Here is a 26707-nt window from a genome sequence, read left to right on the forward strand (position 1 = left end):
TCCATTAGCAGCTATCTGACCTAAACTGGGTTCTGATTGGTTCATTGTATTCTAAACTTGGCAATTGGCAATTGTTGAAGCTATTAAGGTGTGCTGACCCAAAAATCTTTTACAAACCTGGGCCAAGTTTAAACCAGTAACCAGGCATCACAGCTGGCAAAGGGGCATGTCTGACTTTGACATGTATATATTGCCATTATTATATAATCAAAATGAAAATTTTTATTGCTGGTCTTCAATGATAATGTAAATTTACTGTAATGTATTTACACCAAAAATTGGTTTTATGGGGATTTATGGTGATATTGTCCAAAACCACACTTTGCCAGGGGTGTTTCCAAACTTTTGGAGGGCAGAGTATATATATATATATATATATATATATATATATATATATATATATATGTATATATATATATGTATATATATATATATATATATATATATATATATATATATATATATATATATATATATATATATACAGTACAGTCCAAAAGTTTGGAACCACTAAGATTTTTAATGTTTTTACAAGAAGTTTCGTCTGCTCACCAAGGCTACATTTATTTAATTAAAAATACAGTAAAAAACAGTAATATTGTGAAATATTATTACAATTTAAAATAACTGTTTTCTATTTGAATATATTTGACAAAGTAATTTATTCCTGTGATGGCAAAGCTGAATTTTCAGCATCATTACTCCAGTCTTCAGTGTCACATGATCCTTCAGAAATCATTCTAATATGCTGATCTGCTGCTCAAGAAACATTTAATGTGTACAATTGTACAAAATATTTGTGTACAATATTTTTTTTCAGGATTATTTGATGAATAGAAAGTTCAAAAGAACAGTGTTTATCTGAAATCTAATCTTTTGTAACATTATAAATGTCTTTACTGCCACTTTTGATTTATTTAATGCATCCTTGCTGAATAAAAGTATTCATTTCTTTAATTTCTTTTCAAAAAAATAAAAATTCTTACTGAAAAAATTCAGTTTTGCATCACAGGAATAAATTACTTTGTCATATATATTTAAATAGTACACAGTTATTTTAAATTGTAATAATATTTCACAATATTACTGTTTTTTACTGTATTTTTAATTAAATAAATGTAGCCTTGGTGAGCAGACGAAACTTCTTTTAAAAACATTAAAAATCTTAGTGGTTCCAAACTTTTGGACTGTTCTATATATATATATATATATATATATATATATATATATATATAATTTTTTTTTTTTTTTTCTCAAGCTTGGTTTACAAACATCCAATGTTAGTTTGGTATGACTTCAAATGAAACATTAATGACATTTTTTTTAAATTTAATTATTTTGTGATTAAAAATGGTCCAATATTGCCATTTATTTTAATTAGTTTTATTATAGTTTTATTAATATTTTGCATTTTATTTTTAGATTTTTAGTATTCATGTTAATTTTAGCTTCATTTTTAGTAATTTTGTTGTGCTTTTATGTGATTTTTCTTTTTTTATGTATTTAAAATATTGCTATTTAGGTTATATTTATTTTTATTTCCAGTTAATAATTGTACTGCTTCAACTTGCTTAATTCAGTTTATTGCCAGGCAACATTTCTAATTTTCATTTAGTTTAAGTTTTTCAACTTATATTTATTTTTTATTTTATTTCAGCTTTATTTCAATCAACAGAAAAAAAAAGTTTTGATTTAGTTAACGATAATAACCATGCCGGGAGCAGGTCACACTGGTTGCTGTCCAGTCAGTAAAGTTTTGTAAAAATCTAATCAGATACTAATCAGAAAATTAATCTGTTATGCTGTAGATTTAGCATCTTTAGAAAAAGAAAACGGACAGATAGAGGTTGCTGCAGGACACAGTGATGATACAGCAGACGAGTCTGATAAAAACAGGCCTGCGGTGTGCAGAGAGGCCATGGAAGGCCGTGATTGGCTGTTGGCTGGACTGCTCTCCTGAGCTGCAGTTTCAGGTTACGATACTTCATTAAGTCTCTGATTAATGGCTTCATAGTGGAGTTATTACCCTCTTGTTGTGGTGACCCCAGCTCATGTTCATTAGCCCAGTAATGAAGCGCTGGTCTGGGGAGCGTGTCCCTGACACATGACTGTAGGAGAGAGAGAGAAAGAGACTTGGTTCAGAGGTCGGCTTGTGGCTCTGATTGAAATAGCCGTGTATTTAAGCAGCAATGTTCCCCTGTCTCTGTGTTAGTATTCAGGACTGACTGATCATTAATCACCCAATAGAGATCTTTTTCCAGCGGTACTGGCAATCAGACTAATCAAGACTTGAGTGAAACTTTTCAACCTCTTAAAAGATACTAATCAATTTATTAACTGAAATGTTGGCTTTTGATGTCCAATGATTGTATTATTGCAGCCGGTGCAAGTATCTACTTTCTGTTTTATTTTCTGCAGTAATACTGTAGTTCAGGGTGGGAATCATAATAAATTTGAAGCTAATACATTTAAATCAGTTCTTGCAAAAGGTGATTTTTTTTAAAGAGTATTAATTTGTTCAGTAACTATTAGTCTTTTTAGAGGTGGCGTAAATGCAATCCAAATATTGGCTTTAACTGTATTAAATAACAATATTAAACAAACAAAAATGTGGTAACATTTCATTTATAAAATACCACTGATTACAGAACATGTAATGTGTATATTAAACTACATGTTATAATATGAACAACAGTACTGATTTAAGTCTCATATAAGCTCTATGTGTTTGATTCACTAAGAAGAACCAAATCATTCACAGTAATTTATTTGTGAATCAGTTGGAATACATGGATTGCGCTGTATATTTTTGATTCACCAAAAAGAACTTGCTCATGAGAGTCATTTGTTCATGAATCACTTGGATGTGCTGTATGGTTTTGATTCACTAAAAAGAAGAAACGACACGAAAGAGTCTTTCGTTCGAGAATCAGAGTGCACTGGTCACACTGGTATATTTTTGATTCACCAAAAAGAACTTGCTCATAAGAGTCATTTGTTCATGAATCATTTGGATGTGCGGTATGGTTTTGATTCACTAAAAAGAATCGACTCAGAAGAGTCTTTCATTTGAGAATCGGACTACACTCGTTATTCTGTATATTTTTGATTCACAAAAAAGAAGTTGCTCATAAGAGTCATTTGTTCATGAATCATTTGGATGTGCTGTATAGTTTTGATTCACTAAATGAATCGATTCGGAAGAGTCTTTTGTCCGAGAATCGGAGTGCACTGGTCACTCTGTATATTTTTGATTCACTAAAAAGATCTTGCTCATAAGAGTCATTTGTTCATGAATCATTTGGATGTGCTGTATAGTTTTGATTCACTAAAAAGAATCGATACGGAAGAGTCTTTCGTCCGAGAATTGCACTGCACTGGTCAATCTGTAGAGTTCTGATTCACCGAAAAGAACTTGCTCATCAGAGTCATTTGTTCATGAATCATTTGGATTACTCTGGGTGTATTGTATGGTTTTGATTGACTATAAAGGTGGCTCAAAAAAGTCATTTGTTTGAGAACTGTATGGTTTTGACTCCTGTATTTAAAGGGTTAGTTCACCCAAAAATAATGAAATAATGTCATTTATTACTCACCCTCATGTCATTCTACACCCGTAAGACCTTCGTCCATCTTCGGAACACAAATTAAGATATTTTTTATAAAATCCGATGGCTCAGTGAGGCCTGCATAGACAGCAATGTACACTTCCTCTCTCAAGATCAATAAAGGTACTAAAAACATATTTAAATCAGTTCATGTGAGTACAGTGGTTCAATATTAATATTATAAAGTGACGAGAATATTTTTTGTGCGACAAAATAACGACTTAATATCTAGTGATGGCCGATTTCAAAACACTGCTTCAGAGCGTAATGAATCTTTTGAGTCGAATCAGTGATTCGGATCGCTTATCAAACCGCCAAACTGCTGAAATCACGTGACTTTGGCGCTCCGATCCACTGATTTGATTCATAAAGCTCCAAAGCTTCAAGAAGCAGCATTAGGGGAAGTTAACTATATTAAATATGCAATATTCCACAGAAAAATAAGAAATTTGGTTTCATGGTGACTTTAATGGAACATAACGTCATTCCATATGTAAATGAAGGGAATCGTTTCTGAATAAGAGCTGGTTCTCTGTATTTGTGTAGTATTTCTCCATCAGGCCGCAGTCAATCACACAATCGGTCACATGTATTTCAAAATTTTCCAAATAATCTCCAGTCCAACCATCAAACGCTTTTGTCTTAATGCGTTTAAACTTTAAACCAGATTGGCCTGCGTGTCCTGAGTGTAAATAAACTCAACTCGCCTTTATTTTTACCCCTCCAACTTAGTTTATTTTGAGTCCTTTTAAAAAACCACCTCACATGTGAGGCTGCTCCCGAACCCTCTTAGAAGCTGTATTTTTTTTAGAGGGGGGAAAGAATGAAAGAAAAGAGAAGCGTGTTTTCTTTTTCTCTGGTTTGTTTTCCAGTCACTTTAAAATGAACTCTGGGTGCATGACGGGGAGGCCGCAGATGGTGCGGTGTACGAAGGGAGACAGTCGTAGTCTTTGCTTTACAGTCGACTGGAGAGCGCTGTGAAAACATGCTTTTTACACTTCAGTCCCACTGCTGTCACATCACGACGAAAAGGGCGGTTTTGCAAGTAAAACAAAATATCGTTGTCTCCTTGCTCTCAGTAATTGGTCTCCTGAGATAATTGTAAAAGCGCTTAGTAAGGGCGCTACAGAGAATTTTGTGTAAAAATATGTAAGCGTTAGGCTACGTTTCATGTGACAGGCACTGAAGAGGAACCAAAAACTTAATAAAAGTGAAGACGGAGGGAAAGTTCAAGGCCAAGGCTGTCACAACAAAAGGCAGCGCTTTTCGCTCTATTGCACTCTGTTTATGATGCTGTAATATAAAACTGCTGCTCCCACAATCCTTAGCATAGTTTGGTCCTCTGCCCATCCTTCCTCCTCTGCCTTTATCATCAGCTTCATCATTCCCTTTTTACTTTGTCTTTTTGTTCTGAAGATTTTGTCTTATCACCTCTTTTCCAGTCTCCGGTGGTGTCGGTGGGTTTTGCTCGGTTTCATCCTAACCTGTTGGTGGGCGGCACATACTCGGGTCAGATTGTTCTCTGGGACAACAGAAGTCACCGAAGAACGCCGGTTCAGAGGACGCCCCTGTCCGCTGCAGCGCATACAGTAAGAACACTCAAGGTTCAATCATCCTTATTAAACTTAAAGGGATAGTTCACCCAAAAATGAAAATTATCCCATAATTTACTCACCCTCAAGCCATCCTAGGTGTGTATGACTTTCTTCTTTCAGTCAAACATAATCTGAGTTATATTTAAAAATATTCTGGCTCTTCCAAGCTTTATAATGGGAGTGAATAGTAACTGTTATTTTGAAGCCCAAAAAAAGCGCATCCATCCATCATAAAAGTAATCCATACGGCTCCAGGGGGTTAATAAAGGTCTTCTGAAGTGAAGCGATGTATTTTTGGAAGAAAAATATCCATATTTACAACCTTATAAACTAGAATCACTGGCTTTACAGTGATTTAAGACCCTTTACAGCTTCGAATGATGTATTACTGGTTTCTGTATGACAGAAAATGGAGTATTTTAAGTTCTTTTCGCCATTATCATGAAAAGTGATCGCGCCTCTGCCGACCCCAGAGCGTTAAAGACGTACTCTTATTTTGATGTGTTAACTAACATACTAATGCACATGTAAAGTACTTGATTATAATTTTAACTGTAGAGTGTTGTTCGATATTACATTTAAAGGTGCCATCGAACGTTTTTTTATAAGATGTAATATAAGTCTAAGGTGTCCCCTGAATGTGTCTGTGAAGTTTCAGCTCAAAATACCCCATAGATTTTTTTTAAATAATTTTTTTAACTGCCTATTTTGGGGCATAATTAGAAATGCGCCGATTCAGGGCTGCTGCCCCTTTAATTGCTCGCGCTCTCCGCCCCCCCAGAGCTCTCGACTCTTATCATTGCATAAACAAAGTTCACACAGCTAATATAACCATCAAAATGGATCTTTACAAAGTGTTCGTCATGCAGCATGTCTAATCGCGTAAGTATTGTATTTATTTGGATGTTTACATTTGATTCTGAATGAATTTGAGGCTGTGCTCCGTGGCTAACAGGCTAAAGCTACACTGTTGGAGAGATTTATAAAGAATGAAGATGTGTTTATGAATTATACAGACTGCAAGTGTTTAAAAATGAAAATAGCGACGACTCTCTTGTCTCCGTGAATACAATTAGAAACGATGGTAACTTTAACCACATTTAACAGTACATTAGCAACATGCTAACGAAACATTTAGAAAGACAATTTACAAATATCACTAAAAATATCATGATATCATGGATCATGTCAGTTATTATCGCTCCATCTGCCATTTTTCGCTATTGTTCTTGCTTGCTTACCTAGTCTGATGATTCAGCTGTGCACAGATCCAGACGTTAATACTGGCTGCCCTTGTCTAATGCCTTGAACATGGGCTGGCATATGCAAATATTGCGGGCGTACATATTAATGATCTGACTGTTACGTAACAGTCGGTGTTATGTTGAGATTCGCCTGTTCTTCGGAGGTCTTTTAAACAAATGAGATTTATATAAGAAGGAGGAAACAATGGAGTTTGAGACTCACTGTATGTCATTTCCATGTACTGAACTCTTGTTATTCAACTATGCCAAGGTAAATTCAATTTTCAATTCGATGGCACCTTTAAAGTTAATGTATTTTAAATGTACTAAAATGCAACTTAATCAGTACAAATGTATAATTACAAATATATTTAAATATATGCTGCAATAGAAATGACATTAAAGCACATTTTTTAGTTAACCATAAATGCTTGTCAGTACATTTGGCAGTGCACATTTACCATATTTCAAAGACAATAGTAATAATTATGATAGTACATATAAAGAGGTACTTAAGTCTTACTTGAATGGGTCAAAAAGTTCAACTAATTGCATTTAATATTACTTTAAACTATAATACATTTTAATTGAATTGCAAATAACATTACATTCAGTTTCCACTTAAGTATATTCTTTTAAAGTATTTATTTATTTTAAAAGTATTCTAAAGAATACTTCTTTTTCACAAGGGGTGTGTAACTCTTTTATTTTTTGACTCTTTTGATTTCCTATTTTCTTTCATTGTATGCCATGAAACATCTAAAAAAACATCTCCTTTTGAGTTCCATGGGAGAAAGAAAAACTTAACAGCATGAGGGTGAGTAAATGATGACAGAATTTTCATTTTGGGTGAACTATCCCTTTAATCGGACATGATGCTGGTAGCAATCACCCCTCAACGTTTTCCTGACCTCGTCTTCTCTCTGTGCAAAAGGCCGCCCACCGTCTACCCAGGGCTAGACTCTGTCTGTCAGCACAGTCAGGCTCAATGAGCCCCATCTAACTCCTTGTCATGCAATAAAGACAGTACAGCCTAGTAGCAGAGGAAAGGGACGTCCATAGACCCTTATTGTGCTCAGCTGCCACACACACGGCCCCTGAATGCCATACATGCTGAGGGTTTAAACTCCCGTGCCCTCAATAATGAAAGCCAATGTCCCAACCGCCGTCTCACCACTCCACCGGCTCATCTGAAAGAGCCCATTGTTGGTCAAAAAACAAAATCAAATTGACGGCAATAACGACATAATGGATTCACACAATCAACTGTATTTGCAGACGGGCAGATGCCCGAGCCAGGTTAGTTCACAGGCTAGGTATTGTGTCTGTGTACACATTCAGTTCATAGCTGTAATTTTGCAACATGTTTGCTGGCCATACAGTAGTGGAAAATTGACATCTTCACTCTTTATTCAAATATTATTTGTTACAGATTTTGTAAGCATTTTGCATAGTTGTGCTTGGAGTCCACTGATTTATTTGTGATAACGACGTAATGAAACATGCCAAATTGTGTCGACATATTTTTTGTCCAGGCTGTCATACAAAGAAATTATGAACACATGCAAAACAAGAGAGAACCAATGAAATATTTAGACTTATTATGTGGTAGTCAATGTATGCATTGAATAGTAAAACTAGATGAGTAAAGTTTAATGACAAACTTTGATGTTGGCTTGACAAAGCCAGGTCTGAAATTTTAAAATAATTTTGAACAGCTTGAAGTTAAAGGTTTTACTCAGAGAAAGAAGAAACTTGCATGTTTTAGCATATTGTTAGCATGAATTAGTAGGTTTTTAGCATGTTATTAGCGTGAATTAACATGTTGCTAACATGTTTTAAGACGTTGTCCTAAGATAGTCGTTAAGCTTTGCTAGTGATAGACAGCTTAAATGTACAAAAGTCTGTGGAGCTTTTCGTAGTTTTGATCATCCTAAAATCATAAGTCGGATCAGTTTAAAAAGATATAGCAACCCGAGTCAGGAGATACTTGGAGGAGATACAGTGCAAATTTTGGCTCAGAAGAATAATAATAAGTTTAAATAGTAGATCAGTATGTTGGCTTGACAAAGTAAAATAAAACCCCTAGCTGTAGTTTGCCCTTTTTTGCCAATTAATTTTGTCAGATAAATACCATAACCAAATTTAGTGTTTTGTTCTTCCTTCATATTTAAAATATTTTAAAACATATAAAATATTTTCCTCATATTTTGATGGTTTAATCAAACTTGAACGGTCATTATAAACAAATATCCTCTCAGGACATCATTTTAGGCCACTACTACTGTATGACACTTTTGTAGGTGACATACTGTATATGTTTTTTTTCTCCAAGCACCCAGTGTACTGCGTCAATGTGGTCGGCACCCAGAACGCCAACAACCTGATCACTGTGTCCACGGATGGCCGGATGTGTTCCTGGAGCCTGGATATGCTGTCACAGCCTCAGGTCAGTACTGACATCTGATCAGCTGACACTCTACCAGCATCCATCACACCTGTATGAAAGTCTGCTTGTGTCTGTTGTAGGAGAGCATGGAGCTTATTTATAACAAGTCTAAACCAGTGGCTGTGACTGGGATGGCCTTTCCCACTGGAGACGTCAATAATTATATAGTTGGCAGTGAGGAGGGGACAGTGTATACAGCGTCCAGACATGGCAGGTGAGTGGCACATACACACATATGTTCACAACAAGAACAATAACTATAATGTTAAAGGATTAGTCCAAATAAATGTACTCACCCCCATGTCATCCAAGATGTTCATGTCTTTCTTTCGTCAGTCGAAAAGAAATGAAGGTTTTTGAGGAAAACATTCCAGGATTTTTCTCCTTACAGTGGATTTCAATGGCTACCAACAGATTGAAGGTCAAAATTACAGTTTCAGTGCAGCTTCAAGGGCTTTAAACGATACCAGATGAGTAATAAGGGTCTTATCTAGCGAATCGATCGGTCATTTTCGAAAAAAATACAACCGTTTATGCTTTATAAACAAAATATCACCTTGAACGTACTTTCCGCTTCCGCATTCTTCATAACGCTTACGCTGAATGTTCTACGCCTTCCCTATTCTACTTACGGAAAGAACGCGGCGCCAGTTTCGTTTTTTTCCATAACTTGAATAGAGAAGGCGTAGGACATTCAGCGTTTATAAAGCATAAACGGTTGTATTTTTTTCGAAAATGACCGTTCGATTCGCTAGATAAGACCCTTATTACTCGTCTGGTATTGTTTAAAGCCCTTGAAGCTGCACTGAATCTGTAATTTTGATCTTCAACCTGTTGGTAGCCATTGCAATCCACTGTAAGGAGAATAATCCTGGAATGTTTTCCTCAAAAACCTTCATTTCTTTTCGACTGACGAAAGAAAGACATCTTGGATGACATGGGGGTGAGTAAATTCATCAGGAAAAGTGTATTTAAAAGTGGACTAATCCTTTAACTATATTAGTGTCCACACCAACACACTATTTCATTCTGTTTATTCTAAGCGTGCACTGCAGTTTTGTCGTCTGTTGCTTTAAATACTCGAGCTCTTTAAAGCAGGATGGATTCTGATTGGCTGTCAGTGTTTTATCATTCATCAGCTGGAAAAAAACGTTCTGAAAGTGATTCCAACTATATAGTTTCTCTGTGCTGTTATTGTTATAGTTGCTTGTAGCGATTTTTAAACTATATCTTTATTTTTATAGTTATTGTCCTTGGTGTGAACAGGTCTTTAGACACCAAGAACTGCCTCGGGTGATCCAATCATAAGTGGTCAGAGATAAATAAAATATAAATGGGGTCCAAAATGTGATACAATCACCACATTCAGAGTTAGTCAAAAACACACGTGGCCACATTTTCTGATCGCATTTGTAGTGATGTTCAGCGAAGGACCGCCTACTCACCTGTCAATCAAAACAAAGGTTTTACACTTTGCTGGTTATGTATGGCTTTCTGATCAAAACATTTGGAAAAGCATGTACACTACCGTTCAAAAGTTTGGGGGGGTCGGTAGTATTTTTTTAATGTTTTTTTTTTTTGTGTGTGTTTTTAATGTTTCACCAAGGCAAAGATCAAAAATACAGTAAAAACAGTAATATTGTGGAATGTTATTGCATTTTTTTAATATAACAGATATCTATTTTAATACATTTTTAATATAATTGATGCAAATCTGAATTTTCAGCCTCATTACTCCAGTCTCCAGTGTCACATGATCCTTCAGAAATCATTCTAATATGCTGATTTGCTGCTCAAGAAAATTTCTAATTACAATCAATGTTGAATACAATACAATATTTTTATATAATAAATAATATAAAAAAATTATAATACTTAAAAGTTCAAAATCTTTGATGAATAGAAAGTTCAAAAGAAAAGCATTTATTTGAGATATACAGTACAGTCCAAAAGTTTGGAACCACTAAGATTTTTAATGTTTTTAAAAGAAGTTTCGTCTGCTCACCAAGGCTACATTTATTTAATTAAAAATACAGTAAAAAACAGTAATATTGTGAAATATTATTACAATTTAAAATAACTGTTTTCTATTTGAATATATTTCACAAAGTAATTTATTCCTGTGATGCAAAGCTGAATTTTCAGCATCATTACTCCAGTCTTCAGTGTCACATGATCCTTCAGAAATCATTCTAATATGCTGATCTGCTGCTCAAGAAACATTTAATGTGTACAATTGTACAAAATATTTGTGTACAATATTTTTTTTCAGGATTATTTGATGAATAGAAAGTTCAAAAGAACAGTGTTTATCTGAAATCTAATCTTTTGTAACATTATAAATGTCTTTACTGCCACTTTTGATTGATTTAATGCATCCTTGCTGAATAAAAGTATTCATTTCTTTAATTTCTTTTCAAAAAAATAAAAATAAAAATTCTTACTGACCCCAAACTTTTGAACGGTAGTGTATAATGCTACAGAAGCTTTGTATTTCAGATAAATGCTGTTCTTTTGAACTTTATATTCATCAAGGAATCCTGAAAAAAAAAGTACACAACTGTTTTCAACATTGAAAATAATCATAAATGTTTATTGAGCAGCAAATCAGCATATTAGAATGATTTCTGAAGGATCATGTGACACTGAAGACTGGAGTAACGATGCTGAAAATTCAGCTTTGCCATCACAGGAATAAATTACTTTGTGAAATATATTCAAATAGGAAACAGTTATTTTAAATTGTAATAATATTTCACAATATTACTGTTTTTTACTGTATTTTTAATTAAATAAATGTAGCCTTGGTGAGCAGACGAAACTTCTTTTAAAAACATTAAAAATCTTAGTGGTTCCAAACTTTTGGACTGTACTATAAATCCGATGTAACATTATAAATGTCTGTACTGTCACTTTTGGTCAGTTTAATCAATGCATCCTTACTGAATAAAAGTCAAATTTCTTTTAAAAAATCTTACTGACTCCAAACTTTTGAACAGGAAAGTACATATGCATGCACAAGACTTACAGCAGGTGTATAAATGCATTGACCATCTGTTTGTGTTGCTCCACAGTAAAGCTGGCATCTGTGAGATGTTTGAGGGCCATCAGGGGCCAGTGACGGGCATCAGTTGTCACAGTGCTGTGGGCCCTGTCGATTTCTCCCACCTCTTTATCACCTCTTCTTTCGACTGGACTGTAAAATTGTGGAGCACAAAGGTAAGACGGAGTATCCTCTACACCTTTTGAGCCTCATCAGAGTACCTCGCTCTTCTCTATTGACACCACACTGCAAGATATTGTAAGCAAATGTATGCATGACTAACCATCTCATTCCCGTCTCATGGACTGGAATGAGTCACCATTCAAACATTTACCAGTGCATCATTAATGAATTCATTCAAGAGTCTGAAGTTTTGTAGCACTTCTATTCATTCAGTGATATTTGAATATTTAAACATGCTAATATTTAAACCTTTCCATTCTAACAGCAGCAAACTTTTTTGTATGAGGTTTTTATATACTTAGAAAGTACAAAATTAATAATAGCTTATCAAAAATATATCCTTAATTCCTGGTTGGATATTGAAAAGTCACGTGTCAGATAATGTGTTCATCATTTTCTTAATCCATCTTCTCTTGTTTTAACAAATATCTAAATTTACTTAAAAAAGCAAAATAATGTAAGATAATAGGATGTTTTTAAGTATGCATGTACAGTAGTGACCAAAAGTGATGTCCTGCCAAGGAAAATTGACATAATATTCAAATATTATTAAAAATATGTTAAAGATTTTGCATAGTTGAGTTTTATTTGTGATAACGCTATGAAACATGCCAAATTGTGTGGACATAATTTTTGGCCAGGCTGTCATACAAAGAAATTATGAACACATGCAAAAACAAGAGAGAAGCAATGAAATATTAATAACTGATGTTGTAGTTGTACAGTGTATGCTTTTTTTTCTGTGAGCTTTGTTTTTCTATGCTTTTTCTTTTGCATAGTAAAATAAAACCTGTAGGCCTAGCCAAATACTTTAGTATTTTGTTCTTCCCTCATATTTAAAATATTAAAAAAAAAAATATTCTCCTCATATTTTGATGGTTTAATGGAACTTGTAGGGTTATTAAAAACAAATATCCTCTCTGGACTTTTGGCCACTACTGTACAGAAGAAAAAAAAATGTAATTCAAGATTATTTATTTTCTTATTATCTTTGTTTTTGGCTCTCAAATAAATGCATCTTGTTTTAAGGATGTTTTGACTGGAAAGCAGGATAAAATACAGGTTTTTTGTGTACAAAACCCTATGTAGCGTACAAACCAAGCTAATTCATAATGTGCACACAGTTTCCAACATTAATGTAGGCACGTTGTTTTTAAAGGGCATTTTAAGCCCAGCTTTGTTAATGAGGACAGTATCTTGGCACTGTCTTGTACATGCAAGTAAATCCGTTCTGTGTCCAAAGCTTTGAGACCACTGGACAGTGGCTTTTTGCCCTGTAGCTTAATCTGCAAGTTCAGAAATGAATGATTGAGTCTCTTGATTGGGGTTCAAACCACATGGACCAAGGAGATTGAGCAAGAGCGGGCTAGGGTGGGAGACGTATGGACATGGTTGTGCTCACAGATACTGCAATCTGTGTCTGGAGATACTGGCTCAGATCACATTAACCACAGAGTGAGGGAAGCATGAAGGCCAAGTATGAATAAAAGATGGACGGAGAAGGAATGTTAGGGGAGGAGAGAGGCACAAATTTAAAAAAAAAGTGATGGAAAAGTGGAATAGCTTGACAAAGAGACGTTGATGACACAACCCTGGTGGAAACAGAAAGGATAAGTAGTAGTTAAAGGGATAGTTTGCCCAAAACTGAAAATGCTCATGATCTTCCAAACCTGTATGATATTCATTTCTGTGTGGAAATGAAACTGTTGCTTGACCTTTTCCAATGCGATTACAGTAAATAGGGACTGAAGCTTTCGAGCATCAAAAAGAGCTATTAAAGTGGTCTAAATTTTGTTACATTTAATGGTCTTGTTTGTGAAACTTCAAGTCTTTTGAGATCATAATATAGCTTTGTGTGAAAAACAGAGCAAACATGAAGTAATTTACAAGATGATGAGTAAATGATGACAGAATTGCACTACCATTCAAGTCAATAATATATACATATATATTTATATACACTACCGTTCAAAAGTTTGGGGTCAGTAAGATTTTTTTTTTTATGTTTTAAAAGAAGTCTCTTCTGCTCACCAAGCCTGCATTTATTTGATTAAAAATACACAAAAACAGTAATATTGCAAAATATTATTCCAATTTAAAACAGCTGTTTTCTATGTCAATATACAGTAAAGTGTAATTTATTCCTGTGATCAAAGCTGAATTTTCAGCTGCATTACTCCAGTCTTCAGTGTCACATGATCCTTCAGAAATCAATCTAATATGATGATTTGATGCTCAAGAAACATTTATGATTATTATCAATGTTGAAAACAGTTATTTACATTTTTATTTCATGATGCTATGATGAATAGAAAGTTCAAAAGAACAGCATTTGTCTGAAATCTAAATCTTTTGTAACATTAAAAACTACCGTTCAAAAGTTTAGGGTCAGTAAGAATTTTAATTTTATGTTTGGGGGATAGAAATAAAATTAATCAATATTTTTATTCATCAGGGATGAGTTAAACTGATCAAAAGTTACAGTAAAGACAATTATAATGTTAGAAAATATTCTATTTTAAATAAATGCTGTTCTTTTGAACTTTCTATTCATCGAAGAATTTTGAGAAAATTAGTACACAACTGTTTTCAACATTGACAATAATAATGAATGTTTCTTGAGCATCAAATCATCATATTAGAATGATTTCTGAAGGATCATGTGACACTGAAGACTGGAGTAATGATGCTGAAAATTCAGATTTGATCACAGGAATAAATTAGACTTTACTGTATATTGACATAGAAAACAGCTGTTTTAAATTGGAATAATATTTCACAATATTACTGTTTTTGTTTGTATTTTTAATCAAATAAATGCAGGCTTGGTGAGCAGAAGTTACTTCTTTTAAAACATTAAAAAATCTTACTGACCCCAAACTTTTGAACGGTAATGTATGTATTTTAAGAAAATATAACATTTTATTTAGAAAGGATACATTAAATTGATCAAAAATTAAAGACATTTATAATGTTACAAAAGATTTCTAATTTAAATAAATGCTGTTGAACTTTGTTCATCAAAGAATCCTGAAGAAAAAAAAATCTTGGTTTCCACAAAAATATGAAGCAGCACAACAGTTTTCAACATTGATAATAATCAGAAATGTTTCTTGAGCAGCAAATTGACATATTAGAATGATTTCTGAAGGATCATGTGACACTGAAGACTGGAGTAATGATGCTGAAAATTCAGCTTTGATCACAGAAATAAATTACATTTTAAAATATATTTTAAATTGTATGTTTTTAAATTGTAATGTTTCACAAAAAAAGTTTTACTCTATTTTTGATCAAATAAAAGCAGCCTTGATGAGCATAAGAGATGAAAAACATTAAAAAATATTACCAACCACAAACTTGTACATTTTGTGAGAACCGTCCCTTTAAAACGAGTTGTTAAGGAGTTAAAAAGCAGAAAAGGCCAAATAAACTGAAGTAGATGAAGGACACGGGTCATTTAACAAGGAAGCGGCGCATCTACTGCCTCAGGCCCTGCGATGGTTAATACAGCTGAGCAGCATGAATGAGAGCTACAGTATATGTATCATGTTCTCACACTCATCGCTATCTATATGCACAAGCGTACGTAAAGTGCTGAGCTTCCCGAAACCACAACATACCGTCCTGTCACTTTAAGTTGTGTTCCATGCATTTTCTCTACAAATCTTACACTTTGTGCATTCTGACAGATATTAAAACATTCCTGGGATGTTATGGATGTGCATGTGTTATTTTTTGGGGACGGGGGAATTCCTTCCCCTTTGAGGAGAGCCGCAGGAATGCAGTCCTGTCTCTTTCTCCTGTGTGTGGTTGTGGGCACACCTTCACTCGGATCGAAGCACCCTGTGAGCCTCCGCACATTATCAGTCACATGCAATAATGTGAATTTCAAATGACACCTGGCTTACTATTTTTAGACATCTATTTAGACATTGTATTTGTCATTTTATGCTATGAAAATTGAATATTTAATTTGTATTTATGAACTCTTTCACCACCAGTGTTTTTTTTTTTTATATATATATATATATAAAGTTGCCAGCCCGGTAGCATTTTTGATCATTTTCACAAAATGTTTATGCCCCCCAGAGTATTTTGTTGTATGAATATCTGAACATGCAATATATCAAAAGAAAGAACAGAGCCTCTGCAATCAACACTTGAATGTGGGTTTCATAAAAAAGCAACATGTTCAGCAAAAATATAAGAAAATAGTTTTTTTCAAAGACTAAAATGTGCATAAGAAATTAGGGCTGCACGATTTATCACAATTAAACCGCACGCGATTTGGCAAAGGATTATTTAATGCGCAGCTTGTCAGAGTTTTACGGCTCTGTGATGGGTAGTAAATACTTCTCCATCTGAAAGCCAGAGGGCGCTCTCGTGCAGAAACTCTAAATATGCCCTGCCACAGAAGAAGATAACATGCGTCATATCGCTGTATCTGAATAAACAGAAGATTGAAACGCTTTGATTAAACATGATTAATAAACACACGACTGCCTTATTCTGTGTAAGAAGCCACATCATGTCACAGTACGATGCTCAACTGTCGTTATGAAGTGAGTTTGGAGTAAAAAACATGTTATTAAATGTTGTTTTTTGTTGGACAAGAAGTTAATAAATGCGTCTCATGTCTGGAAAGATGTTTGACGCGTGTTGCTTTTTCAAATGTACATTATAAGCGACTCAAACTTGCAGTGCTTTCAGATGGATTAGCATTTGGAGCCATACTTCATTGACAAGCTGCGCTTAAAAAAATAATCGCATCCTTCTGTTTAAGCGAAAAACGCGTTTAAGTTCAATGTTTTTTTTCATATCGTGCAATAAATTGTGCAGCCCTATAGGCAATGCTTTAATCGATTGTTTCTGCTCCTTTTTTGCCCGTGTTTTGATCCAGAGATTCTCTACTCTTTGAGAAGATGCATAATAGCGCCCCCTACCACTTTCTACCACAGTGAAAGCTGCTGTCATGAGAAATCGAGTCCCCCCCAGGAATCGGGTCTCCTTTAGGACCCAGGCGGTAATGCCTGATCAAAAGTTGTTATCACGATATCTCAAATAATTATAACCTATTTCACTATTGTATGATGTTTATTACATTAAGTGCCCAGACAACATGCTTGAAATATAAAATGAATGCCTATGTATTGCATAATAAAACAAACTGGAAACACAACCATGCCTAAAATATATTTTTAATAAGGATATGGATTGTTGCAACATAGTATGTTCTGTAAAAGTAATTTAAAATTAATTTTACACAATAATAGCAATGTGGTATAGTATTTAATATTATTAATATTTATACATTTTTAATAAATTAATTGTCATGCTAAGTACACACAAACTTAATTTATTTGAAACGTAATTGGGAACTATATTGGAAGCAAAAAACATACCTAATATAATGTAAGCTAAGATAATCGGGTAGATGTATGCTATTCTAGTACATAGGCTAATTAAAAAACACTAAGAATGAGAAATGCTTGATTTCACAACCTATAGCTGCAGTTATATACTAGTATATGAACCATGTAATTTAAAAGACATTAATGGTCATTATAACGCATTTTAAACAATATAAATCACAACGTGATTTTGCAGGAATTATAATCAAGCGCTAAAAATACTACCCATTAAAAGTCCATTGAACTAATGGGATCACTCAGGGTCCTAAAGGAGACCCGATTCCTGGGAGGACTCGATTTTTCACCACAGCGGAAAATTTAGTCAATGACGGGAAAAGAGTTACAAAGTTGTCTCCATTTTTGTGGATGTTGTATAACCAAGTTGGAGCTAACAGATAATTTTGTTCCCTTTATCCCTCTGGTGCTCTTCGTTCACTTTTGGCTGAAAAAGTTTTGATTTTTTTTTTTTTTTTTTTTTTTACTTTATCAGAATGGTATGACACTTGGTGACTTTTGTGGCACTTGCTATTTGAACACACACACACACACACACACACAAAAAAAATCGTGGTTATGATTCGAAAAGGTTAAATGGTCCTAAAAAATGTAGTCACTCGTCGTCAGAAATTACTGTCATAGAAATGAATGGGAAATGAAAAAATAAAAATACAGAGAGTTCTTTGGAGGTACAAATCTACAAATGCAGAAAAAGGCACAGCAAAAAAGAATTAATTAAAAAATAATTTTACATTTTTAAAAAAAAGGATTTTGTATGGATTAATTGTATTCTACTGTAAAAATTGTGGACAACCAAGTGGGTCAGTTATTGCAAAAATATTACTAAGTAGCATCAAATTCTCTCAAAATAATAAATATTAAATAAAAAAAATGATTGTAAAAAAGTTAAATTTGAGGTGTTCGGCCACTTTTGACCAGGATGAGTATGACTGTGACTTCTAAATGAGGAGCACCAGAGGATTATTGGTGTCCTAAACCAAACCCTTTAAGGCTCTATATAGAACCTTTTCTTCTAATAGTGTTTAAAACATGGAAAATAAAACCATTGGTATGTTTTCCGTCAAAGACCAGTCACTGCTCGGAAAACCCTCCTTGTGCCCTAATTTGTGTCCTTAAGTGCCCGTGGCGAGTCCTTGATGACATTTCGATCTGCATCACGGTCCTCGTCCAGGTCTGTGATGGTGGTGACATGAATAATCACCATTTACAGTGGGTATTAAACAAGTTCAAATACTAAATCCCATCACTAGATCTCTGCGGAGGCATCAGAGAGGTTATCGAATGAATGAGAGGTCTGCTGCTCTGCAATAGAGGGAAAAAAAAGCCCTGCAAACTGATCTGTAGTTCTCAGGGAGAGCAGAATCAGCACTGGCGCCTTCAGGATTTGGATTTGTGGCCGTGGATCCTGTGGATCAGATCGACTGTTGAGCATAGTTAAAGTTCTAATTGGACCTCTACTGGTTTGATCATAACATAAGTAAATAACAAAATTACCATAGCGGCACATAACAAACTGAAAGTGAAATATAAACCACCATTCATTTCATACTGGTGGATTTTTCATGGGTTTTCTCACTGCCTTAGTTTTATTTGCATCAAATGAAATAGTCTTTCTGTGTTGTCGATGTTTGTCGGCATGCATTGCAAAAGTTTCCTGACTCATGAGCTCTCATGTGCAATGACAATCGGTTTTGAAGTTGATTAAATCAGTATTTTCCTGTAACTGTTGAATAAGTGGTTGAGTTTCCACACAAACTGCATTCTGTCTAAAATTTTTTATCATCATATATTTTTTTGCATCAGAAAAAGAACATTATAGGGTAATTTTATTGGCTGTTGTACTCTAGGTGTTCATTTACACTAGTAACACTACCAATCAAAAGTTTAAGGATTGTGAGATTTTTTTTAAATGTCTCTTCTGCTCACCAAGGCTGCATTTATTTGATCAAAAATAAAGTAAAAAGAGTAATATTGTGAAATATTATTACAATTTTTTAAAATAACTGTTTTCTGTTTTAATATACTTTAAAATTAGAAATTTTACAGCATCATTAATCCAGTCTTCAGTGTCACATGATCCTTCAGAAATCATTCTAATATACTGATTTGCTGATAATTATTAAGATTGAAAACAAATGGTGTAGCGATGAAGCCTTGATTTCACGGAATGGGAGGTGTTGTCTTCATGTCAACAGCCGATGGTATAGAATCCTACGGGACTTGGGCAGAAATCATATTCATGGATGAGCTAATGTATTAAAGATTTATTAATGTTACTGTAGTATGAAGCATTATGTGGCTGTAAGCCGTTGGAGTGGAACGAGGCCGCTGGAGCGATTGCTAATGAGAAACGAGCGTGACACACATCTCGAGAGCAGCGGAACTTTTACTATGCCGAAGACGACCGCCTCCGCTTCTTCCGGTCATGTGTATGTAGGGTAAAGCAGCACTGTTTTATCATATTACATATATTTGTTTGTTGAAAGTTGTTTTTGTGCTACTCTGTGTTTGCTACTATGAGACACTTGTTGCACACTGCAGTAAGCTAGATCAATATCAGGCATGGTAAAACATGGTACTCGCTGTAAATCAAGAAAACAAGATTTAAACAGTAAGACTTACTGTATTGAGCTATATAACAATGATTAGTTTTCTTTCGATGAATGTAAACAGTTGCTCACCTGTCTAATAAATACATAATATATTAAACATCCAAAAACGACTAGGCCAGTATTCTATATTTTGTTCACTTGAGTACTTGCAATATCCCAAATGTTTCCAACTATTTGTAAATCATGAGAAAATTGCCGTTTTAACCAAGGCTTCGGGACGTGTGAGGAGTCGCCTGTCAATTGCGTCATACCAGCGTTACCCTCGGTTTTATTTTGTAGAAACCATGGAAACACCGAAAGATGCTTTAATATATTACACATTTTAATAGACAAGGAAACAACTGTTTTGATATATTTATAGACATAAAACGAATTATTGTTATATAGCTCAGTTATATAGCTTTCTTGATTTTTTGCGAGTACCATGCTTTACCATGCCTCAGAGAAAAACACTATTTTGTCAAGTAGCTAACATAGCATAATCAGATGCAGCTTTATTTTTAGTGACAGTAATACAGCATTTTCTCCATCATACAATGTTTTAAAATTAATTGCATGCCATTTATCAACACAAGCCATCCAGCATTTAATATGATATTCTAATATCGATCTATCTTACTGTAGTGTGCAACAGTGTCTCACAGCAGCCGCTGAGCGAACGCACAGAGTAACGTTATAACATCATTTTCAACACACTCAAATGTATCTAATATGATAAACAGAGCTGCGTTACCTCCATAGACAGTAAAAGAAATGGACACAGCGACCCCACTGGAACTCAATTGAGACAAGTGAAGCCCATTTTTAGCGATTTTTAGCACTTCCGTTTCTGAAGCGCAGACTCAAACTAAGCTTTATGACGTCAGCAACCTGTCTGACAGATGTAAATCTTCTAGTAGCTGTGCGTGCAAACTGCCATCGTTAATCTTGCAGAGACGGCGAGCTTGAGCGGGGAGTTCTTTGGCGTGAGTGAGCAGGAGTAAGTATTCTGATTAATTGTTTTGTATAGTATTTTAAAATGTAACGCCAGTACGCCATATTAAGTTAATGCATACTATTGCCTGCGAGCTTCTCCTCCTGTCTGTAAGTTAATTTCTCTACTGTGCGACAGAGAGTCGAGTGGTTATAACGCAATCGTTAGCCTATTTTTACAAAAACTGTTTCTACGGGGCCATAATGTAACATAGAACGTAATGGAGCCCTTTATACATTGTCGTGTATCTTTAGAAATAAATAATGGACAAATGGAGTCTTTAAACGCCTCAGATGTAAAGTTATTCGCTGTCAAAGTGACGCCAAAATGAATGGGAGTCAATGGGATGCTAACGCAAGTGAAGTTCTGCTACAAGATGGCGGCACGCGGCCGACTTCAACTTCCGGTCGACTTCCTTGGGCACTGGTTACCTCATATTCATGACTGGAAAAGCGGAAGTGGCGCCGGTGACTGTGACATAATAAAAGTTCCGCTCCTCGCGGCGTGTGTTGCGCAATCGCTCCAGCTCCCACAACACTCGGTCCTGCTCTGCTTCATACTACAGTAACATTAATAATCGCATCTATGAACATGATTTCTTCCCGAGTCCAATCCCTATTCTGTTCCATCGTCCGTTGAGGTGAAGACCACATGTCCCAAGATTCCGCGCTCAAACTTGGCGTCATCAGTTTTGAATAGGCCTCTAGCACAGTGTTTCTCAACCAGGGGTCCATGGACCCCTAGTGGTCCTTGACATAATGCCAGGGGGTCCTTATAAAATATCTGAATATGAATTTTTGAATATTTTGACATTTGACATGTTCCCATAAAAGAAGAAGATAATAAATGTATAATCAAAGACTATGGAATACTCGTATTGTTTTGAATGGGAGAAAGTGTAACGCGCAATATGGCGGAATAAGTCCCGCCTTCTAAAGCCAAGAGCCAATCGCCGACTGGTAAAGTCATCGCGTCACTTCAGCGGCCGTTAGAATCACCGGTTTCTATAGAAACAGTCAGAGCGCGCCCCCGAAGAGACGCGCATTTAGGTCTGCGCATGCGCATTGGCTTGATCCAGCCTGAAAAAAATACAGTTTGTTTGTCATGATTCGAGCGTTTAGAAACTAAATGTATGAGTCGGTTGTTGTTAGATTTCATTGGTGATTTCAAATATGAAATTTAATCGTAAGGTTGGCGAACAGTTTTGGAGAATCTGATGTTTCCCCATTCAAAGAGATAGGAGCTGCATGATGCCCAGAATGCCCGAGAGGCGTTTCAAAGATGGCCGCCGAGTGAAATGACTTGTCTTAAAGGGACTTTGGTATAATATAACTGACAATATGACTAAATATAGGACAGGTCAACTAACTTAGTAGTAAATTATACTTGACTACATTTGGTTATCACAAAGACATTAATGATACCAATGAGCCAATTTTATTCTGGGGTCCTTGAGGATGGTTCTAAATATGACGGGGGTCCATTACTCAAAAAAGGTTGAGATTCACTGCTCTAGCAGACAGAAATCTTACATACTGCACCTTTAAAGCGTCTTTGGTGTTTCCATGGTTTCTACAAAATAAAACCGGAAATCGAGGGTTACGCAGGTATGATGTCATTGAAAGGCTCCATGTCCTGGTTAAAATGGCTTATTTCTCTGGATTAAAACATTCTTTGAAACATGACATGACATAGTTCTAGTGGTTTTTGGTTATTTTAATCCAAAAATCTTACATATTGTGCCTTTAATTGTCACTTTTGTTCAATTTAATCCATCCTTGATGAATAAAAGTATTACTGAAACATACTGACCCCAAACTTTTGAACACTAGTGCATATTAAAAAAAAAAGCTTTGTTTAATCATTCATTCATATTTAATGTTTTGTGTATGTTTTTCTTTATCATTTTATGATTGGACCATGTCAGATTAAGATTTTCAATAGATTTTCAGATGAAGTATGCACACAGCATGTTGTCTTTTGGTGTGGTGGCGTGGCTCAGTGCACATTCTTCAGTGTGTCTCTCTGTGGTTCATTATCGTGCTGTGGTTTGCATCGCTCCCGCCCAGCTGTCTCCTTCGTACCTGTTCGGAATGCATCCAGCAATCCTCAGGATCTCTACCTCACCCTACCCCTCTCTCTCTCTTTCTCTCTCCCTCCCGCTCTCCTTTATTCTCTTTTCTTCTATGCCACAGACAGCTGTTACACTTAGGTTACAGTACACCTTGGAGAGACTTTCATCTAGTGTTTTTTTATGACACTGCTTGAATGTGCAAAGGTTTTAATTAGCCCAATCCCAGACAGGCCCGAGGGCTGCAGCAGCGCCACTCTGTCTACTGCCTATGCCACTCACTCATTCTCTCAGTCTTCACCCGCTCTCTCGCCCTCTGCCTGTACTCTTACAACCCCACCATCTTCTTGCTTGTCCTGTTTGCCCTTTCATTCCCCCTTTCTCTTTATATTTCACCTTCTTTTTCTCATTTTGTGTCCCCCTCAGCAAAACAAGCCGCTCTACTCGTTCGAGGATAATGCAGACTATGTCTACGATGTGATGTGGTCTCCCGTGCACCCCTCGCTCTTCGCCGCCGTGGACGGCATGGGGCGTCTGGATCTGTGGAACTTGAACAACGACACCGAGGTGAGGTAACGCTCTCGGTCGATCTGGTCCCCCATATCACGCCAGGCCAAAGATGCATCAAAACAACAAGTTCCTTTCTGTGTGGGCGTCTCCCCACAGCCCGCCTTTAAATCAGCTTTCTGACAGCTCCTCACCAACAGCTCGCACAACACTCCAGCGACGTTCCTTCCCACACACACATAGTCTGCAAGCTTAAGGCTAATTACTCCGATGTGTGCGGATTCCTCTCTCTCCGCCATTCCAGAGTCATTGAGTTCTCATGGGCTATGGCCCAGCAAAGCGGTTTAACCTGGTCCTCTAGGGCCACCGTCCCTCAAGACCTTCAGTGACTGCGATGTCACGGACAATCACTTTATGTATGGGATTGAGGTACGCTGCAAAAAAATATATTTTTTTCAATATTTCTAAACATTCCTAAAACAAGACACATTTACTTGGGAAGAAAAAAACGAGTGCACTCTTAAAAAAGGATTAAGTGGGATTCTATTTAGAACCCTAGAGTTCAATTTTAAAGAACACTTTATGCCAAAAAGTTTCTAGATAAGGAGAAATGACTTAAATGATTGCATAATACTTTCATGCTAACAGGTTGTTTCCATTCTAAAATGTGTTTGCAATTTAAAATAAAAAATAATAATAATAATTTAAAATTATAAAAAAGAATTAAAGAATGACAGCTAAATTCATACAATTATCTATATATGATTCTATATGGTTCTATATATGATGTGCCTGACAGAATATGAAAAAAAAAAAAAAAAAAATGGTAATAAAATATTACAAGATCTCAGAGTTAAACTGTGTCAGAAAAATTTAACACTTAAGCAAAACATGGTCAGGTCAAAGTGTCTGAATAATTTTTGGTAGTCCACTGTATGAAGAATTTTTGGGTATAATATGTAACAGTTTACTTTATTTTGCTATCCTCACTTACATAAATGAACTATAGTGTCCTGCATCAACTAATAAAAATATATCAAAAATATAAAAAATGTCTGAATAATTTTTGGTTTGACTAATATATATAATTAATTATTTTTCTTACTCCAATGGAGTTATTTTGTTATCTTGTATATATTTCTATAGTTCATATAATTAATTTTATTAATATTTTATATGTAATTGTTTTTTTTTTTTAGTCCACTGAATTTATTTTATCTTGTTTCAAACATAAGCTTAATTTTATGAATTTTATACTGCAATTAATTTGATTATATGAAAATAAACTAATAAAATAATGAAATACAAACTATATAAATATATGAAAATAACATTTTTTAATAAAAATATTAAAATAATAAAATATTTAAGATATACAAAAAAAATGCCGTTGAATTAGGAAAATAAACATTATTTAAAGACTAAATAAAACTTTAAAATATATGAATAATTGTTTTAGTACAAAAAATTTAATATAAAACAGAAAATGAGTCTTATTATCGTTATTTTTCTGAAAACAAGGCAAAAACATGACAAAAACACAGATTGAACTGATTTTTGCAGTGTATTGGCATGCAGACTGTGGAATGATGAGGTCATATTAACTGTCATATACTGGATCCAGCAGCGTTTATCACTGATAATGGAGTGTCATTGTACATCACATGCTATGATGTTGTTTCATGTGACAGCTGACTTAGTGCTACATGGACCGTACACACAATACGTCAGTCCGTAATGGTGGACATGCCGGCCCCTGAGGCCACAGAGCTGTTGGGTGTTACATCTCTCCTGTGTGAAATGAGATCTGCTCCGACTGACACTGCCTGTCCACTGAGGAATACACACCCACTTTAATTACATACTGCTCTGAGATTCTCTCCGCTGTTCTCGACTCACCCTCTCTCTGCATGTGTGTTTGGTGGAAGGTAACCAACAACCAGCTCACTGATTGTAAATCATATATACTAAAGTCAGCTTGAAATCAACACACATTTCTGGTCTGACTGAATGACTCTTGGAAAATAATGCTTGTCAATGTAATCTTTTATTTTACAAAATTGCCTTTTCTTATAATCAAGCCCTCTTATTTTTCTCATATAGTGACCACTTTTCATGCTCCTGTCACATCTGATTATATAAAACCAATCCCATCCTATATATTTTTATTTTTAACATCCTGTTTAAGTAAACTAGTAAAATACAAATATAAATCAGTTGCAAACACCATTTCATGTAGATTTAAAGACTTTGGTGAATGGGGACACACGACGTGAGCTGAATTCAAACCCATATCATAGCCAATATTTGATATTTCCTCTACTTTGCTCTAATGTTAGCTGGTATATATATGGTAATGGTTCTATTAGTGTTGAAAGTATGTCTTTCATGTATAGTAGTAAATTTGGCCTTTCGTCTCATATCAGTAACCTTTGACCCTGGCCTATGTAACTTGTGCCCCTTCTCTGTCTTCTTGCATATTCCAGTGTCAACAGCTTGTTTGGTCTGTTGAGAAGAGATAATGAAAGAGTGCGTGTTGCCTCAAGAACAATGCATGTTATCCAAAACACCAGGAGCCCCCAGTGCTGACGCACACACCGACACATGCGTAAACAGGCAAAGATCTTGTGCCAGAAAGCAGCCAACAGTTCTCCATTGTCAATTTATAAAGAAATTCACCCATAACACCATTAACAGACTGTGGGCTCGCCTGGTTCCAATTTACGCAAAGAGAAGCTTGCAGCCAATTTAACCTTGCAGTTGACTCTTGGAGGAAGCTGCTCGCTAATAGCTCTCAGGCTGTGGTTAGCCTGTTCTGAAGCGAGGAAGCTTTTGTATTAGCCAGCGTACAGCTTCCATCTTTGCTGACAACATATGTCAGGCCAGTCTTAACTGTCATAAGTAATAGGCAGAAATCAACCTCACACACGCGCACAAACAGAGCCTGCGTATCTCTTTAATGTGTGCGCCGCAACTTTTCATGATGATTT

At 35.3% G+C, this 26707-nt stretch overlaps 1 protein-coding gene across 1 annotated transcript in view; it reads left to right on the forward strand.

Moving 5' to 3' along the window:
* Positions 1 to 26707, forward strand: part of LOC125274987 (cytoplasmic dynein 1 intermediate chain 1) — an 85622-nt gene that overhangs the window by 53664 nt on the left and 5251 nt on the right. Inside the window, 5 exon segments of the mRNA XM_048201590.1 lie at positions 5051 to 5197; positions 8783 to 8896; positions 8977 to 9110; positions 11971 to 12115; positions 23637 to 23777. Coding sequence (XP_048057547.1) covers positions 5051 to 5197; positions 8783 to 8896; positions 8977 to 9110; positions 11971 to 12115; positions 23637 to 23777 — 681 coding nt within the window.

The sequence above is a fragment of the Megalobrama amblycephala genome, linkage group LG9, assembly GCF_018812025.1.
Source record: "Megalobrama amblycephala isolate DHTTF-2021 linkage group LG9, ASM1881202v1, whole genome shotgun sequence".
Classification (NCBI taxonomy): domain Eukaryota; kingdom Metazoa; phylum Chordata; class Actinopteri; order Cypriniformes; family Xenocyprididae; genus Megalobrama; species Megalobrama amblycephala.